The sequence below is a fragment of the Atractosteus spatula genome, chromosome 4 (genome assembly GCF_055471065.1).
Source record: "Atractosteus spatula isolate fAtrSpa1 chromosome 4, fAtrSpa1.hap1, whole genome shotgun sequence".
In the NCBI taxonomy this organism is placed as follows: Eukaryota; Metazoa; Chordata; class Actinopteri; order Semionotiformes; family Lepisosteidae; genus Atractosteus; species Atractosteus spatula.
In genome coordinates this window covers 47,117,609-47,135,612 of record NC_142709.1, presented here as the reverse complement: position 1 = coordinate 47,135,612, position 18,004 = coordinate 47,117,609, and the positions used below count along the sequence as shown (strand labels likewise).

Genomic DNA, 18,004 nt, shown 5'->3' with positions numbered 1-18,004 from the left:
ATATAGAGCACCGTATACTGTACAATACTCCCACAATTGTGTCACCCCACAATTACCACCGACAGCGAAACACACCTGTTTGATGTCAACACTACAACTTACACTACAAACCTGCCAGGCTCTGGGTCCAAGTGTTGATACTTCTGGAAATCGGGAAATTGCCGTAGCAGATCATCTCGGAAAAAAAAAAACTACGTGATCCACAGGATTGCTTTGATGGGGTTACGTTTTACGATCACTAGGACCCTGTGGAGCCCTCCTACGCCCCCCCGCCCCCAACCCGGGAGAAACAGTGGAGAGAGCTGCGGGCAGGGTCCACTCCACAGTAACACCCCGCCGCTGACAGACGGACGCCGGAGAAAGGGAGAGTTCGCCCGCAGAACCGCTCGGGTCACTCGCAAACGCGGCGAACCTTACTCCGGAGGGAACCCGAAAATAAACTTGTGGGATAAAGAAGCCGGGATTTCAGGCTCGGTCAGCTATAGGAGGAAGATTAGTTCGTTTTCATTGTTTCTTTTCCCACCAAAGAGTTCTGCATATTTATTTACTTTCAGCACATTTAACTAAACTACGGGAAAACTCTGTTTTAAACGAACTCTGTGAAGATGGCGAGTTTGCAACTGGTTTATCTCTCAGCTTTTCTACTCTTGCAGCACTGTGAGTAACAATGATTACTAATTATTCTCTTTTTTATTAGTCGAATTCATTCTTTTACGGAAATCTTGATTCCAAAGCGTGCCGCTCCTTCTACCCCGTTATTTGGAGCTCGTGCCCAGGGGATGTTGCGTATCCGTGTCTTCGGTGTCACTTTCCAAACAAAGGCGAACTTTCCCGTGAAGTTCTCTTAACTCCAGATCTGCAGTTTGTCTATGTGGTTTCTCTCTTCTGAGATTTTACTGTGGTCCTCTGAGAACAAAAAACAGCGTTCCGTCTTTGTTCATTAAGTCCAGTTGACACACAGGGCTGCCTCAAAGAGAGAGCCGTATAATGCATTCTCCCATAAGTGCATTATGGGGAGTCGCACTGCAGATCAGGTTGAGAAATCGCGTCACCACTTACATTAAAGGAAAGATTTGGGGAGGCCAGAGTGGAATTTAACTCAGGACTATAGGGTGAACATACCTTCTCTTACGAGCAGGATCATTAATACTCGAGCTGGCAGGACCACCGTTTAATTGTCTCCTCCAAAGGATGTCGGCTCTTATAGCATGAGATTCCTGGCCATCGTTCTGGGGTTTGTAGTCGAGAGGGGAAGAGCTCCACCTACTGGTCCACTGCGTCATTTATTAGTTGTAGTAAATTACTCTGTGTGTGTTATCCAGACTGTATGACTGCACAGCGGCGTTGTGTAGCACAGTTGACAGCATGGTGTCTGTCCGTGTGTCGTGTGCACAGGTATGTAACTTTCCTGGGAATCCGGCTCCCTGGTGTGTTAGTGATGTATTCCGCATCTGCTGCATTTTAGTCAGTCCGCCATCGAAACTTACTTGTGAAAAGCTGCTGAGGCGCGTTGTTCAAAAGTGTCAGTCTGGATGCCGAAAGAGGTCACGTGTTGCATGGCGTGCGATATCTATATAATATGTAGCTGTGCTTTGCACGCTGGCATAGAACGATCACCTACTGTATTTTAAGGGTCTGACACAAGCTGCCCTGGTTTCCTTTAAGAAACAACTGGATGAGATCAGAGCTCCTCACAATCAAACAGGCAAGGTGGGCCAGTGGTCTCAACCTGTTCGTCGCGCCTTTTCGGTTTGTCAGTTTTGGCCCAGTCTTAATCTCTGCCCACTGAAGTGTGCCTCAGAGTTCGCCGCACTGGAAGAAGTCAGAGGTGCTAGTTCAGGCTCGGTCCAAGTCAAGTCCCTGTTTTAGCTAGGTAGTTCCCACAAATGCGTTCTTATATTTTCAAGGTCAGTGTAGCTGTGTGTTCCAGAGAAGATACAAATGTTAAATCCAGGGTGACTGACGTTCGAGAGAGTCAGGTCAAGGTTCCAGCGTGTGCAGTGGCTGTCAGGGAAGGACACACTCTTGTGTCTCGTGTTCCGTAAACAGCACTGCCAGTCCCAACAGCGCTGAGGCGGACTGTAGCAGCGGTCGCTATGGAAATTCCCCCCCGGTGACCGAGGAGACCGGGACCCGGGGCGACACTCGGTGAATGCATGCCGAACTGGTGCAGTTCTCAGCCAGCTGCTGCGACTCCCCTCAGGCCCGGGGTGAGAGGAGTGTGGTGTGGATTACCTTACAGACACAGGCCGGCTTTGTTCTGCCTGGATGGGGGTGGGTGGGGGAGTGGACCACCTGACACGTCCCAGCTGGGCCATCAGGCAGGTGACTCCAGGACAGGTTGGAGTCGCATTCGGGCAGAGAGCAACAAAACAAGAAGACAAGGGGAAAGCTGTTTGCATTCTGACCCCCCCCCCCAACCAAAAAAAAAAAAGCCCTTGAAGATTTGTCTTACAGCAGGAGACCCCTGCCATATCAGCAGGAACGTGTAAGAACTGTAGGCTGCTGAATCCTGTTCAGAACTGGGTTTCTGCCATGTGTCCCCCAGGACATGTCTGGAAGGAGTCCTGTGTGTCTGTTCTGTGTGGCAGGGCTGCACGTTTGTGGAAAGTCTGAGGAGTGACCACAGTTTTGTGGATTTGGAGCTGCCAAGTTGGAATTCAGAACTGAAATGGGAAGGAAGTTTGAGTCACTTGTCACATCTTTATAGGCCTGACCTGTCTGCTGAATGTGGCCTTTTTGACTGATGTCACATTGGTCCTGTACTTGTCTGTACAAGTCGCATATCCGTTGTGGGTGGAAGTGAAATACTTTTCCTTACCCTTTAAGGTCTCGCGGGACCTGCAAGACTCTGTGCTCTGCATCTGGGCTTCTGGCCTGGTGAGGCTGCAAAGTCGTGTCCGATGCCGTTAGACTGCAAAATCGAGGTGGACACTGGCCAGAGCTCGTCTCCTGAAGTGACCGGCTCGTCAGAAAAAAAACAACTGAATCTCGGCCACATTCAAGGCACACGCTGTGCAGTTTCAACAGACATGATTATTTTCCCTTTGAATTCTAGACTATTGTAGCAGAATCACTATCCTATGAACGTGTCTCCCCCATCACCCGTGAAAAAGGTGTAAAACTGTCAATTTTATGTAGGCCTGTCTAATAAAACAATATGTAAGGCAACACCCATTCATCCATTTTATAAATGCTGTATCCAGTGCTTGATCGCAGGAGAGCCGGAGCCTATCTCAGCAAGTAACAAGGAGGGATACAGCCTGGACGGGATGCCAGTCCATAGCAGGGCACACAACCAGCACAGTCACGCACACACTCGCACCAGGGCCAGTTTTCCCAGAAGTCAATTGAGACTGTGGACAGTGAGTGGAAACCGGACTAAAATCCATACAAACACGGGGGAGAACTTACAAACCCCATGCAAACAGTGCCCCAGGAATTGAACCCAGGGCCCCAGCGCTGCCAGACATCAATGCTAACCACTGCAAATATAATAAACCAATAACACACACCTAGTATAAAAAAAAATCATCTGACAACCTTATAACATCAGAAAATGCAGCACAGTTCCAGAGAGACCTGCTGTGGCTTCTGAGTCCCACTGTCTGTAAAGTTTTTTTTGAGTAATTTTTCGAAAATTTGGTCCGGGAAGGGTTAAGGTAAGAAGCTTTTCTTCAGACTGCAGCTGTGGTGCCGAGCAGCGTCTTTGCGCGTGTGTGCGTTTGACCCAGAATGCCTTGACTTGTCTCTGTAATGGCTTCCAGAGAGCTCCAGCCAGCTGGTTGGTGAAAGATCCCAGAGCCCCTGCATTCCAATATTGAGAAATGGGCCTGTCGACAACACCGAGCACTGCAAAAACACGACTCTCTCCCTCCTCCCACGGTGCCCTCTCCCTTCAAACCGAGACGTCGCACTGGAATTGAGGAGGGGGAACAGAATGACCATTTTTTTCAAAGGGCTCGATCATGAAATGTCAACTAACAGGCACCCCTCCCCTGTCAATAGAACCCCCTCCTGTTCCTTCCTCTGTCTCCAAACCCCTGTTTGTCTTTTTGTGGACTTCCTGTTTTCAGACTAGCAATCTATTTTTTCTGAATGTCACTGTGCGGCTCTCTCTTCGGAGTTTGTACTGTAGGATGTATATCTCTTAGCAGAGTGACTATTGTTCAGTAGTTTGTCTCTCTCTAGGTCCTTTGTACAGAAGACTGTCCGTCTGGAGGGTGTGTACGTGTTGTACTGTAGGCCTCTCTGGAGGGTGTCTGTTGAATAGTATTGTCTGTTTAATTCCCTTAGGTGTGTCTGTCCATTGTACAGTAGTATCTGCCTCTCGCTGAAGGGAGTGTGTGTACTGTACAGCAGTGTGAGAATGTCTCTGTGGTGTGTGTGTATGCTATACATCACTGTACACGCCATTTTCGGCACGGTGGCGTAGTGGGTAGCATTATCTCGCAGTTCTGGAGCCCTGGGTTCGATTGGGGTACTATCTGTGTGGAGTTTGTATGTGCTCCTCATGTTCATATGGCTTTCCTCCAAGTGCACCGGCTTTCTCCCACAGTCCAAAGATGTAATGATAGGTTAATTGGCTTCTGGGAAAACTGGCCCTTGTTGTGGGTGTGTGTATGTCCTGTGATGGACTGGCATGCTGTCCAGGGTGTCTTGTGCCCATTTCTTGCCATGATAGGCTCCGGCTCTCTTGCGGCCCTGAATTGGGTAAAGTGGTTAGAAAACAGATGGATGTACATGCAATCTTATCTTCTAAACAGGGGAGCGTGGATTCAGGAAACAACTTTGCACACATCCTGAGGCAGTGATATGAAAACTTTGTATAAAATATCAGAAACATAAGGCAGGTTAAGTTGCTAATACCTATAAACATATTTGACAGATTGGGGTAACTCAAACTGCTGAAATACTTTAGTGCCTGTGGAATTTGAGAGAATTGCTAATATAGCTGTCTGATTGTCTTGCATCCTGTTTTTTTAAAAACAGTAATCAAGATGTTCTAATTGGAATGAGCTTTGTTTTGACCTCACAGAACTTGTTTTTTTCTGTTGAGGGAAAATGTGGCCACTGGCAGAGTTCCTTAGATCACAGCCGATGGCATCCTCACTGTTTATGCTAGAGGGAATTTTTGAAAAGTTCATTTGTAGTCATCTGGTTTTGGGCAGGACGACCAGACTGAAACGCTGTGGGCTATTAGGGTGGGAAGCAGTGCCCAGTCCATCCATGCTCGGGCCAGTCCCTTCTTGTCCAGTCCAGTCCACTCACGATCAGCCCCGCCCCTCCTTGTCCAGTCCAGTCCAGTCCACTCAGGGTCAGGCCAGCTCCTCCTTGTCCATTCAAGTCCAGTCCAGTCCACTCAGGGTCAGGCCAGCTCCTCCTTGTCCAGTCCACTCCAGTCCAGTCCACTCAGGGTCAGGTCAGCCCCTCCTCGTCCAGTCCAGTCCAGACCTGTGTTGTGCTAGTATGAAATGGCGAGCTTGTCACTGTATCCCTCTTTCCAGAAATAAGAGGCTCAGTGCTTATTACTGGCTCCTCTTAACAGAAAACAGCAGAATAGGGAGCCCAGCGGCAGGAAGGGCAGCTCCTGTTTCCTCTTCCTGCCCGAAGAGTCGTGTTGTTGCAGAAGAGCAGGGGAGTCGTTCCGGACCTCTGAAGCCCTCACAGCGCCCGGTGCTGTTTCTACCAGGGGAACCGGGCCACAGGCTCACAGATGGACTGTCCAGCAAGACTGAGACTTCACCCAGTGGAAGTTCCTCATGCAGACAAAGACATGGGAACTCAAAACCTAGAGTTAGATGTAAATCCCTGCCAGTCACCATTCTTGAAAATTGAACGTCATAATCTCGACACAGCCCTGCCATAGTGCAGTAAGTTTTCTTTGGCTCAGGTGATGGTAACAGACAGGACAGAGACGCAAACCCTGGGTGGTCTTGTGCAGGGCTGGAGTTTATGGGGCGCGGGTTTATTGCAGGAATGAGGCACAGTTTTTAGGAGGCAAGTTGGCTCTCATTTCCATGAGTCCCCTGCTATGCCCATGATCCTCAATGTGCGGTAGAGAAAGTGAACAGAGCCAGCCAGCGGCAGCAGCAGTCGGTCAGCACAGGACTAGGGCAGAGCCACAGAAGGACATCGTCTGTCCACCCTTTAGAAATTCGTGCACCACGGCCAACCAGCTGAAGGAGACAACCGCTACTGAGTTGTTGGCCAACTTCACACGAAACTTTGAAGATCGACCCCCTGAAGCAGGAGCTCCTTCCTGGCACACTGCAAGCCCCATCAGCTTGCATCACTTGGTGTGTTGTTTGTCTGGGAGGGGGCCGGCATTATTTACTGCACCCAACCGTCACTGAGACACACAGAGCGTGTGAAGATAAGCATGTCAGGCAGGGTCTGCCTATACGAAAGCATCTGTGGCGCAGTTTGAATTTGTGCCAGCAGCCATATCACCCGGCAACTCACAACTGGCAACCCACTGAAGCTAAGCAGGTGTGAGGTCGCATCATCCAGGTGAATGCTGCACATTGGTGGTGGTGGAGGGGAGTCCCCATTACCTGTAAAGCGCTTTGAATTGAGTGTCCAGAAAAGCGCTATATAAGTGTAAGCAATTATTATTATTATTATTATTATTATTATTATTATTATTATTATTATTATTATTATTATTTGCTGTGCTTTGGATTTCAGCAGGTTGCATTGCCAGACCCCATCAATCTCCAGGCTCCAGGTGAAATCGGGCAGGTTCATATGAATTTGCAGACACTGTTGGCAGAACTGCAGAGTTCCCTCTTCACCACTCACGCCTCGCGTTCGGTTAAGTCAGCTCAGTCTCACTCAAGAGCTCAGCTTCTGAGGCTGACGGTTCTCAGGTGGGCGAGAAGAACTTCCAGCAGGGGGAGTCTGGTCGAGCCGAACCAGTGGAGATGAGCAGAGCTCACCTGGATGAACAGGGGTGACGCGCTGCTAAAATGATTTGAACAGCGTTCGCAAATGCATATGAACCCTCGTCCCTGTCGCAGAGCAGACGTGAGGGTGCTTCAAGACACAAGCCACGGGCCACAGAGAGCTCTGGTCCTCCTTCCTTTTTCGTGACCTTAAATACTAAAACTCGGAGTCAAATAATTTGTTCCCCCAACTGTGTCTTGTAACATTTCTGATAAAGCTTGCAGCATTGATCTGGACAACAGAAACCATCAGCTCTGTATCTTCCAGCCACAGGAGAGAGCCTCACGCTTGCTTCAGAGATGTGATTACAGTGCAGTTTAGGTTGCGCCAGACGCGACTTAAAAGCGCCAGTGACATTCTGCTTTGGGACCATGAGGGTGAGGCTGCCTGCTGTCCGTCCTGGGCACTTCTGTAACCAGGCTCTGTCCCCGCAGGCCCGTGGATTGTCCCCGTCGCCGTGTCCACCGACAGGCCTGTCGTGGAGGTCCAGGAGCACAAAGGTTAGCGGGGGACGAGGGAGGAGGGGACAGGGAGAGTACATGTGTGAGGGCGAAGGACGCAGGAGAGAGGAATGAGAGGCAGACAGGGGTAGGGGGATGTGAAATTGGGTACAGGGGTGAGAGAGAAGCAGACAGAGTGTGGAAATGTGAAGGTTTTGGGGGAGGGGGGGGATGAAAGTGACTGAGGGCAGCTATATTCGCTCTCCATTTCTCCCTATTTAAAGGGGAACTGCAACACTATTTTCCCACTTTGGGGTGAGAAAGAATCAGCATTGATGGGCATATTTCAAACCACAATAAAAGTCAAATGTACACTGTGAACTTGTAAAACCTCCAATTCACATTGCTAAGTAGATGAAATTTCCTGGTATGTGCAGCACCATGTTCTGCGATTCAGAATGAGGCAACAGAATTTCTGGTGAAGTGTTGCAGCCCTGTGACATTGTAAACAAGCAGGCTTGGGAATACATCTCTTTCAATCCAATAGAAATATTGCTTTTGATTTTGAGACAGTTTGCCTACAAATGATACTTACAGTGAACTCTGCATGCAGATCATGTTGGAATATTTCTGCGGTGAAATGTCTGCTGCACAAGCTTTACTTATTTGCTCGTACATCACAGTACATCACTCATCACAGTGACTAGTGAGCAGGAAGGGCTGCTCCACATCGCAATTAGTGGAAACTCAAAATGCTGGTTTGCAACAGCATGGCGACTTACAGTACTTTCCCGATTTTGTGCTTAATTCGAAATTTGTCATTTAAAAAATTTTTTCCCCTTTAACTTTTCCTCTCCGTCCCCGGGCAGACGCTGTGCTGTCCTGCCTGTTTCGCACAGAAAAGGACCACTCCCCACGGATCGAGTGGAAGAAGGTGCAGAGGAAAGACGTGTCCTTTGTGTACTACAACGGCGAGTTCGTAGGTGAGAACCGGGCGGGTGGGGAGGCGTTCGCTGGGCCCTTCTTGTCTTCCAGGTGCCTCGGCCCAGAAATAGGGCCTGTACTAACTCCCGTCTACTGGCTTTGTTCCCACGGAATGGTTAATTATACAACTGATCCTCAGGTTGAATTAATTCATTTATCAATTAAGACACAGTCTTCCACTCTGTAAGGATAGGGGATTTGTAATTCCAAATAAGTTGAAACCGGCAGGACTGTAGAAGTAGGAAACAGTTTTAAAGGCATCTAACTTTTCCCAAAGCCAACAGCTCCAGATGGATCTGCTCTGAGAATGCCTGTGGTGGGATTGGTTGACCCGCAGTTCTGCTTTGAATATTTTGAATATCTGATTCACCAATCCCTCAGTCACACTTTACCGTGATCACTCTGACTCGCTGTGCATTTCCTACCTGGTTTTTCAATGAGACATTGCGATAGTATGCTTTTGAACACGGGACACAGATGAAGGTAGCCCACAATAACGATGAAGTATTAAATAGTTAGAATTAGGTGGGGCATGGTGGGGCAGTGGTTAGCATCACTTCCTTGCGGTACGGAGGCCCTGGGTTTAATTCCAGACCTGGGGTGCTGTCTGCTCCTTTCAGAAATATCTTTCTGAAGTTCATGTGGGTTTTCTCCCTACACTGGTAGGCTAATTGGCTTCAGGGAAAATGAACCTTGGTGTGAGTGTGTGTGTCCTGCGATGGACTGGTGTCCCATCCAGGGTGTAGCCTGCCTTGTGCCCATTGCTTGTAGGAATAGGCTCCAGCTCCCCTCGACCCTGATTTGGAAGAAGCAGTTAGAAAATGTTCTTGTTGTATCCATCCATCCCAGCTTCCCGTAGTCCAGATGTCCATGAATCGGTTTTGATAACCAGAGATCTGGCGAAGGTGCAGTGACTCAGGATGTGTGTGTATGTGTGTGTGTGACCTGGCTGCTCACTGTCCCCTCAGGAGACTTCAAGGGCCGTGCGAATATCACTGGGGCCACAGTCACCCTGCACCAGGTGACCGTGCAAGACACTGGGGACTATCGCTGTGAGGTCAGCGCCCCACTGGACACAAAGAATCTGGGGGAGACCAACATCACGCTGAATGTGCTCGGTGAGCCTGTCGTTCTTTCTGTCTCGGTGTCAGATTAAAAGCTGCTCTACTGATGGTTTTTAAGTACAATATTGCCCGTGTAGTATGCCATGTGCTAACAGATTCATACTGAGTGACATAGCCAAATAAATTGGATTTTGTATAAATCATATGCGAAATAGAAATGCGTCACGGCAGATGTGCTTTTAATAACATGCGCATGAGCATACAGACCATGACATGGGTATGAATGTTATCATTTTATCCACTTATGGTGCTACAGGAGATGGAATTGTCTTGCAACTTTTCGTGCTGTCAGTTTGCACCTATAAACCCAAGGTTAGCAGTTCTGTCTCATTTAGCATTGTGATTGGATGATTGATTAATTAATATTCATACCCAAAACTCATTGCAGTTTTCCTTATGATTATGTCTATATACAGTGTATATGTAGTATTCAAATGTCTTCTGTTTTTGCATTTTTGCCATCCATCTGAGACATCTTCTTACTAGTTCAGTGCAGCATGCCCAGTGTGTCTGGGTTAACCATTTCCTCTCTGTCCTGTTGTCACCCCCAGTTCCCCCCAACGTGCCCATGTGTGAGATCCCCAGCTCTGCTCTGACGGGCACAGTGGTGGAGCTGCGCTGTGAGGATGTACACAGTGTTCCCCCCGCAACATACTCGTGGTACAAGGATGGCAAGCCCCTGCCTCAGTTCTCTCTGCAGGATTCCCGCCCTGCCAACGCCACCTTCACGCAGAACCCCCGGACCGGCACGCTGGTGAGACGCTCCACCTCTCTCAATGCTGCACACCTAGTGTAGATGGTGAGAAGGGCACCCCCTTGTGGAGAGTCAGTGAGCAGCAGCCTGTGACACAACTCTAGGGCAGAAACAACGTGGCTCCTCTCCGGATGGGTTGAAAGGGGCAGTCAGTGCAGGGTGGTGTTGGATCTCCCATGACTTCTCACATGTTCTCCTGCTATCTCTCCCCGGAGCAGCAGTTCAACCCCGTCTCCCGGACGGACACAGGGAAGTACCACTGTGTGGCCAACAACGGCGTGGGGGATCCCAAAAGCTGCATTGGGAAACACATGCAGATCGGTGAGCCCCCGTCTGCGGTGTGTGTTTGTGTAGTCGTGTGTGAGGACCCAATCTTCTTTTCAATGTTAGAACAGGTAGTGGGCAACCTTTGCAGTCAGTAACAATAAACTGTATTTTATATAGTGCCTTTAAAGGTGGCTTCTCAAAGCGCCTTACAGAATGACAACAACAACAACAATAAAAAAAAACACAAGATAAGCAGGATGAGATCACACAATGAGAGGAGACAGTAGATTGTGGTACTAATTACAGTCGGAGCAGAGGGGTAAAGAATGGAACCGGTTAAGTTAAGGCTCTTCTACAGAAGAAGGTTTTGAGTCTGGATTTGAAGGAGTTTAGAGAAGGTGACTCTTTGATATCCTTGGGGAGAGAGCTCCAAAGCTTGGGGGCATAACAGGAGAAGGCCCTGTCACCCATAGAGTGTAGACGGGCTTGGGGGACAGTTAGGAGACCAGAATTAGAAGAACGAAGGTTGCGAGGTGGGGAGTAGGGCGATAATAGCTCTGACAGGTACTGAGGTGCCAAGCCACGCAGAGCCTTGTAGGTGAGCATGAGGATTTTGAAGTCGACACGAAACATGACAGGAAGCCAGTGCAAGGACTCAATGGTCTGTCTGTGGAGAGTTTTAAACATCTGGGAACACATATAAATCAGAGGCTGAGTTACACTGAGAAAATAGACAACAGTTTTTTAAGAAAGCAAGTCAGAGGCTGTTTTTAATTCAAAGCCTAAAGAACTTGAATGTTAAGTCAAAATGTCTTGGCATATTAAGAGCATCTTGGCATGTAACATGACAGTTTGGTATGGAAACCTTGAAAAGCCAACTGTCCAGGATTGTGAAAATGCCAGGAGAAATAATTGGGGAAACAGCAGCCCCAGCTCAGCAATCTATATCATAATACAGGTCTCAGAATGGTATAGAACATCACAGCTGGTTTCACACACACTCTGCTCTCAATTCAGAATACGGTAGAGGGTACCAAAATTCAAACAAAAACATTTATAAGTAGTCCTTTGTCCCCTGTGCAGTAAAACTGCTCAATGAATGTATGGAAATGTAGTCCCTTCACTAGCTATTTATCCATTTGTTTATGTTACATACTGTGATTTCATGTACTTTGTGATTTTCTGTGACTTTTATGTTTTGCTTGTGTCTTTTGTACTTTTATGGGAGAAGATAAATTTTCCCTGGTGGACAATTAAGTATCTATCTGAGCAAGCGTCCTCATGAAGGTAGTACCTCCTGCAAAAGAGGCATTGCGAGGACAGTGAGGACCAGATTTTATATTCCAGAAGGCGTCGTCTTGAAAATCTAGACATGCCAAAACAGTTGGTTTTCACCCTGTAAAGAGCGTCCAGTAAAAACAGAAAGACGGACAAGTGTGGAAGTACTGTACACGTGTGTGTGGCTGTTTCAAGTGTTGAAGTGTGTGAGAGCCCTGCGACAATGCGTTTTGCTCAGGGCTTGCTGTGCAGATGATGAGCTCTCTCCTCTCTCCCTCTCTCCCAGACGACCTGAACGTGTCGGGGATCGTGGCTGCTGTAGTGGTGGTGTTCCTGGTGGTGTCCCTGTGTGGGCTCGGGGTCTGCTATGCCCACCGGCAGGGCTACTTCAACAGTGAGTCTGCTTGTGCCTTACAGACTGCCCATCTGTCCTCCCTGCTGCTGCTTCGTCCACTCGCCTGTCCTCCTTGCTTGCCTGTCCAGCTGTCTGCTGCCGGCCTGTGCGACCATCTGCCTTTCTTTTCTGCTTGTCCAACTGCCTGCCTGAGAATGAGAGCAACTCGGCTCTGACTCCACCTAAACCACAGCCGCCGCCACCCCCTCTCATCCCCTGCCCAGCCCTGGTATTCCTGTGGGCATCTCTGCTGTCCTCCTTGGCTATTCTCTCCTCCAGGACTGGCACAGAGTCACCAGGCAGAGGGCATTGAGAAGAGCCCCGGGATCTGCCTTGGCACATACTGCAATTGTATTGCCATACTGATGGGAGCAGCCGAAATTCCTAACTCGGCCTGATCAGCTGTACGGTGCAGCTGACAAGGCTGAGTCTGCTCCAGTTTGGGTCCTGGAGAGCCAAGCTAGTGGGTTTATGTAATCTGAAGTGATTTCAGTAGCTTTAGATGATCTCTGAACTACCTCATTGAACAGAGCACCTGTTCTTTAAGGGTTTAGAAAGGCGTCCTGTACCTCCTGCGGGTTGTGGCTGTCCACCCCAGGAATAGGCCTTGACCGAATAAGTTGCGATGATCCAAACATGTGTTCCCAACCTCCAGGGGGGGAGAAGAAGTGGTACACAGGGGGGCAAAGGGTCATAGGTTGGGATTGGGGAGACGCCCTCTGGAAAACCTATTGGGAATGTGGGCTTTTCAGCCCTGTTGACATTCGGAAATCTGATTAGATCAGGGCTGCAGGGTGGCCAAGCAAGCTTTTGTTCAGATCCGAAAAATACCACAGTGTCAAAGGTGGATCACAGAAACTGAGAAAATCTAAGAAAAAGGCAAAAGAAGCAAAAAATGGAGTAAAAAGGGTTACAGAAGCAAGTTATGTCTGTCCAAGCACTGAAGGTCACGGATTTCTTTCTAATTTTAGGAGACTTGCAGAGTGACACTTCAGAATACTACAGCAATTACTACACTTACTACAGGCCACAATACCAGAGTGAGTGACCATAGCTTGGGCTCAGAAATGGGCGGCAAAAGAGTGCAGAGGAGACCTAGGCCAGACCCTCTCTTTTTACAGACTCCCTCCACTGTGGGGAAAACCTGAAGCTGAGAGGGCAGCAGACCTTTGGACGGGCTCACGGGACAGGGGGAGCCCTGGTCCAGCGCTTGCAGGAGAAACTGCAGCTCGTTCTAGGAGAGAGCAGGGATTAAGCCAGGACACACACAGCTGAGAAGGCGGGAGTATAACAGAGGGGGGAGCTATTTGGGAGGGGGTTCAAAAGAAATTTGAACGTGATCGCCTGTTCGTCTGTCCATCTGCCTGCCTGATCATCTTGTTTGTCAGGGTCTCTGTTACACCCACTTGCCACATGCCCCTGTGGTCTGTGTCGCTGTGTGCTCAGAACTGAGCCCCCCTAACTGACTCCTCGACTAACTCTTTCTCTCTCTCTCTTTCTTATTCCAGAGGGCCACCGGGGAAGGTGAGTGTCTTTTATTTACCAACCTCCCAGTCTCCTGGGGTCACTCGCTTATGAGTGATGGATGCAGTGCCGTGGAATGAGACCAGATCAGTGTGTCTGTAACTAACCTTTCCCGGCGTGTTTCGGACATGCTATGGTAAATACCGGGAGGCTCCGGAAGAACCAGCTAACGACCGAGGGTTTCTGTTTGGTGCATGTGTGCGTCCATTGGGAGTGGTTGAAGTACAAGCCCCCCGAGCTCTCTGCTCCCACTCTGTGTGAGTGACCAGAAGAGAGTGGGAGACTCTGGCCGTGACATTGCCGGGCACGCTGAGCCAGGAACGAGGCGCATAGCCAGGAATGTGAGCAGCACAGACGGACGAAGGACTCGGGGAGATGGAGAGAGATTTTAGGAGGTCGAGAGGGATGGATGAAAGTGCTAAGAGAGAGTGATCAAGAGATGGGGAGAGAGAGGCTAAAATGAAGATGTGTACCCCAAAGAAGGGGAGCAAGGCAGATCACCAGATAGTAGTGGAGTGTTTTCTTCCTGTGTATCTGCACTAACAGCACTCTGTGTGAGGCATCTGGTTTGCTAACCATGAGTAACAGCATGCAGATCGTGACCATGGAGGAGGCAGTCTTGAAGTGGAGCATCAGAGTGTGAGGTATCAACGCTGGCCTATATCCATCACCCTGGACACTGAGGACATTAAACCCACACTGGGGAGCCACTCACTTAAGCCCTGATGTCTTGTACATCATGTCTCCGATGTGCCTAATGTTCAGCGAAAATATGGCTACCTGCAGAGCTTGTATGTTTCAGTGGAGCAACCTCTCCTCCTCCTCACTCTTGGCTGGTCCCAGACTCTCTGCATGCTCTTAAGGCCAAGGTCAAAACTCAAATTCTGGTTAAAATAAAGGAACAATCTGAGAAAGATCACCTGCAACATGATTGGCTAACAAGCAGAAAAGTATGTGTTCTGATTGGCTAAATCAGTTCTACACTCTCGTCCTTAACTTACTAACTGCTACTAAAGCCTGGATTGTGATTGGCTAACAGCCAGAGAAGAGCGATCTGTGAAAGGATAACCCTCAGCATGGTCTCTAGTGGCCTTGGCCATGCTCTGTGTGTGTGTCCACCCATTGGGCTGAAACTCTGTGAACCCCCACCTCCCTCCACAGGTCCTTCTGGATCCCACAGTGCCATGGCGTCACCCATATCAGCAGCCAGAACCTCCACAGGACTGACGATATGTGAGTGAGGGAGGGAGAGAGAGGCAGGAAGAGAGAAGTGGTGGGGAGAGCAAAATACAGAGAGAGAGAGGGGGAACATGGAGGAGTGGAGACGGACGCAGTCAAGGGAGGGGTGCAGCGATGCAGGGGAGAGAAAAGAGAAGAGCCGGAGGCCACCTTGTGAATTTAGCTTCTCCCGAAGAGGACAGATGGTGGTTGTGATACCCGCCAATGGTCTCAAACCAACATGCCCGCTATGCTGTGTTGTGAGAGGACGGTGAATTCTGTTGCCAGCTCTAGCAGGTTTAATGTGTGTGACAGGAGTGCTTCTATATTGGCAGAGCCTTTAAAAGCAAAGCACGTGCCCTCCTCCTCAGTTCCTAATATGCACAGTTGTCTCTCTCCCACCCCCCAATTCTGGCTATCAAGCTTACAATTACAATTTGTGGGGGCAACAAACATTCTGCCATCTTTTATTTACTCAATAGCAGTGCAGTTACAGAATGACAGTATTTATAGTTCTACCATTTCATTGGTTAGTGACTTAAGTTGAGTGATCTTTAGCCAAATACCCTTACTATCTTAAAAGTCTTTAAGAAAGTTTGCAGTTTATGAATGTTAAACTGGTAGGCTTGTGGGGCCACAAGGTCCTCAGCTAATAGGTTTAGAGCTGCAAATTATTTATAGAGTGGACCGGAATTTCTCAGTTTCCTCTCTTCCTTCTCCTTGCAGGAATGGAGCGGGTTACGGCATCCCTCCACAGGAAGTAAGTAAGAGAAAATGGTTTTGTTTGTCCTCTCTCATTAAAAAAATCCGTAGTGTTAGGAATATAATTTTGTGAACAGGAATACTTGCCACTGCAGTCTGGAAAGTCTTCTGGACTTCAGCACCCCGGTTAACTTCTAATCATTTATCTATTGAAAGTCTCAATGTGTGAAGGAGGGCTAACCGCAGATACTAATTAGTTCAGTCTGTTCAGATGTTAAGTTACTGATCAGTCTGTTAGGCTAGATAACTAATTGTCGGCGATCTTTCTTTTACTAGGATTTCAAACACGCCCAGTCCTTCATGCTCTGAGACATGAGCAGACTGGACAGTGCAATAGTGCCACTGGACAAGGAAGACTTGAGTAGACACTGCCTTCAAAATACAGTGCCACTGGATGGGACTGGACACTGCAAGAAGAACACTTAACGACTGGACTGCACTGGACACCACAGTGGACTGGACTTGACTGCAATATACGCTTCAGACTAGAGATGGTCTGAACAGAATACTGCAGTCAGATAACCTTCGAACTGGACTGGACACTGCATTCGAACCACTAATGTTATGGGGTAAACTGGATTAGACTAGATGAGAGTGCAGTGGTCACAGGACTCAGACGACTGGATTTGAGCGGAGTGAATATAGAGCACCGCCCGACTGGACAGGACAAGACTAGATGGCTGAATTTACATTTCGGGCTACTGGGCTCACATGGACATTGCACTCAAAACCCTGCAGTCAGGTCAGGCCCTACACTACTCTTTGCTCTGTGAGTGGGTTTAGTTCTCCAGAGAAGTAAGAGAGAAGACACCCACCATCATCATACAGCACTTTGCTTGGTGTCTACTGTTACACCAGAATTCTTGATGTCTTCGTTGAACTTATACTTGATTAGTTTTCAAATCAGACAATTGTACATGCTACCAGTTTCCAGCTCATATTTAGACCAGACTGCGCAGACACACTGCCACATGTACCTGTTTACCAGTGTACGTCCGAACACCTGAATGCCCCTTGCTCCAGCTCTGCTGCTGTAGCCCAGAGGTGGGAAAACAGGTTCAGTGGTCAAGGCATCAAAATAACCAACAGGACAGCTGCAGACAATTCAGAAGACATTAAGCATTTAATTAAATGTACACCAGAACACAGTGTTAGGGAGCCCAGTCTGATGCAGGAGTTCATACCTATCTCTGGCTTTCAATCTAGCTGGATTTTTGAACCAGTACGGCTTTTTGTTTTCTGTTCCTAACGTTTTAGTTTTTAATGACAAGGATTTAGGTGGATGGGTAAAATCTTAACTGCAGAACTTAAAACAATTACAAGAATGTTTCATTAGTACGGTATTGGTTAAATCTGGTGAGGGAATCAATCAAATAATCAAGAGCTCAACTAAAGCCAGCTGAGAGTGGGGTCACGATGCCTTTGACCCTGGATTCTGGTTCATGGCCCCAGCTTGTAAGTCTGAAGTAAGACTGGTACCAGAGTGGACAGCTCCCTGTACAGTATGAGTAGGTTTAAAAGCTCTCAACTCAAACTAGGTGAGGAGGCTGAGAGATGTCATCCAAGTTGCAGGCTATAAGACAGAGTGGACCCCACTCTGGACTCCACAAGCAGTCACTCAGGATCCGTTAACCGAGAAGCTGCGTTCCCCCTCACTCCTGCAGTTGGGAGAGTCGCAGTGCTACAGGCTTTGTAAGGACCTCGAGTCCCAGAGTTCTGGCCAACGGTGAGAAGGTCAGGCTGAAGTCCCGAATTGATTTCGGTTCAGTCACGCAGAGCCCTGTACAGGATGAAAAGCAGAGAGACCCTGTGGCCCTCCAGGTCTGAGGGTGAAGGCCTCTGCCCTGCTGGAGCGCCACACACTCCTCTGGTTTCTGCTGTACCAACGTTCACTGCAAAGAGAGGGACGTGCCTAGTTTATCCCCAGTACGGAGCAGTGCAGACTGCTCAGACGGGCCCCTCCAGCACCAGACACTCCTGACGATCAGCACAGCTGCCTGCCAAGAAGGATCAAATAGCAGGCAAAATGTTCAGATGAGTGTTGTACAAAAGGGATTTTTTTTTTACTCATAGAGTTGCTTTTTGTATTTTTTTGTTACATGATGATTAATGAGGATTTGCATTTTTTTTTAAACTGAAGTATCTATTCTCTTGCTATTTGGCTCTGAATGTATGACCTGGAATTGTATGATTTTATTTTCTTGCACGGATGGTATGTTGTGGAACCAATATAAAACAAAACTTAAAACTTTTCTCCTCTTGCACGGCGTGAGTGTTGATGCTGTCACTTTGTTCATTAAGCAGGTGTGTT

The 18,004-nt window shown here is 48.4% G+C and overlaps 1 protein-coding gene across 2 annotated transcripts; it reads left to right on the top strand.

The window, feature by feature from the left end:
- The first annotated feature begins 322 nt into the window (after nt 1-322).
- jam2a (junctional adhesion molecule 2a) lies at nt 323-17,946 on the top strand. Of its 2 annotated transcripts, XM_088913886.1 has the most exons (11): nt 323-657; nt 7,383-7,448; nt 8,258-8,371; nt 9,341-9,490; nt 10,048-10,250; nt 10,469-10,571; nt 12,082-12,189; nt 13,698-13,713; nt 14,875-14,946; nt 15,658-15,691; nt 15,970-17,946. In XM_088913886.1, the coding sequence occupies exons 1-11, from the start codon at nt 606-608 to the stop codon at nt 16,000-16,002; spliced, it is 951 nt and encodes a 316-aa protein (XP_088770012.1). In that variant the 5' UTR covers nt 323-605; the 3' UTR covers nt 16,003-17,946. The 2 variants fall into 2 exon arrangements, with proteins under 2 accessions (XP_088770012.1, XP_088770013.1); XM_088913887.1 differs by lacking the exon at nt 14,875-14,946.
- The last annotated feature ends 58 nt before the right edge of the window (nt 17,947-18,004 follow it).

What these genes read in the sequence shown, in the direction of transcription:
- jam2a (XM_088913886.1), top strand. Translation starts at nt 606, where the DNA reads ATGGCGAGTTTGCAACTGGTTTATCTCTCAGCTTTTCTACTCTTGCAG. An exon ending in CATCACGCTGAATGTGCTCG is followed by an intron (nt 9,491 to 10,047) that starts GTGAGCCTGTCG and finishes TGTCACCCCCAG; the next exon opens with TTCCCCCCAACGTGCCCATG. An exon ending in TGGGAAACACATGCAGATCG is followed by an intron (nt 10,572 to 12,081) that starts GTGAGCCCCCGT and finishes CCTCTCTCCCAG; the next exon opens with ACGACCTGAACGTGTCGGGG.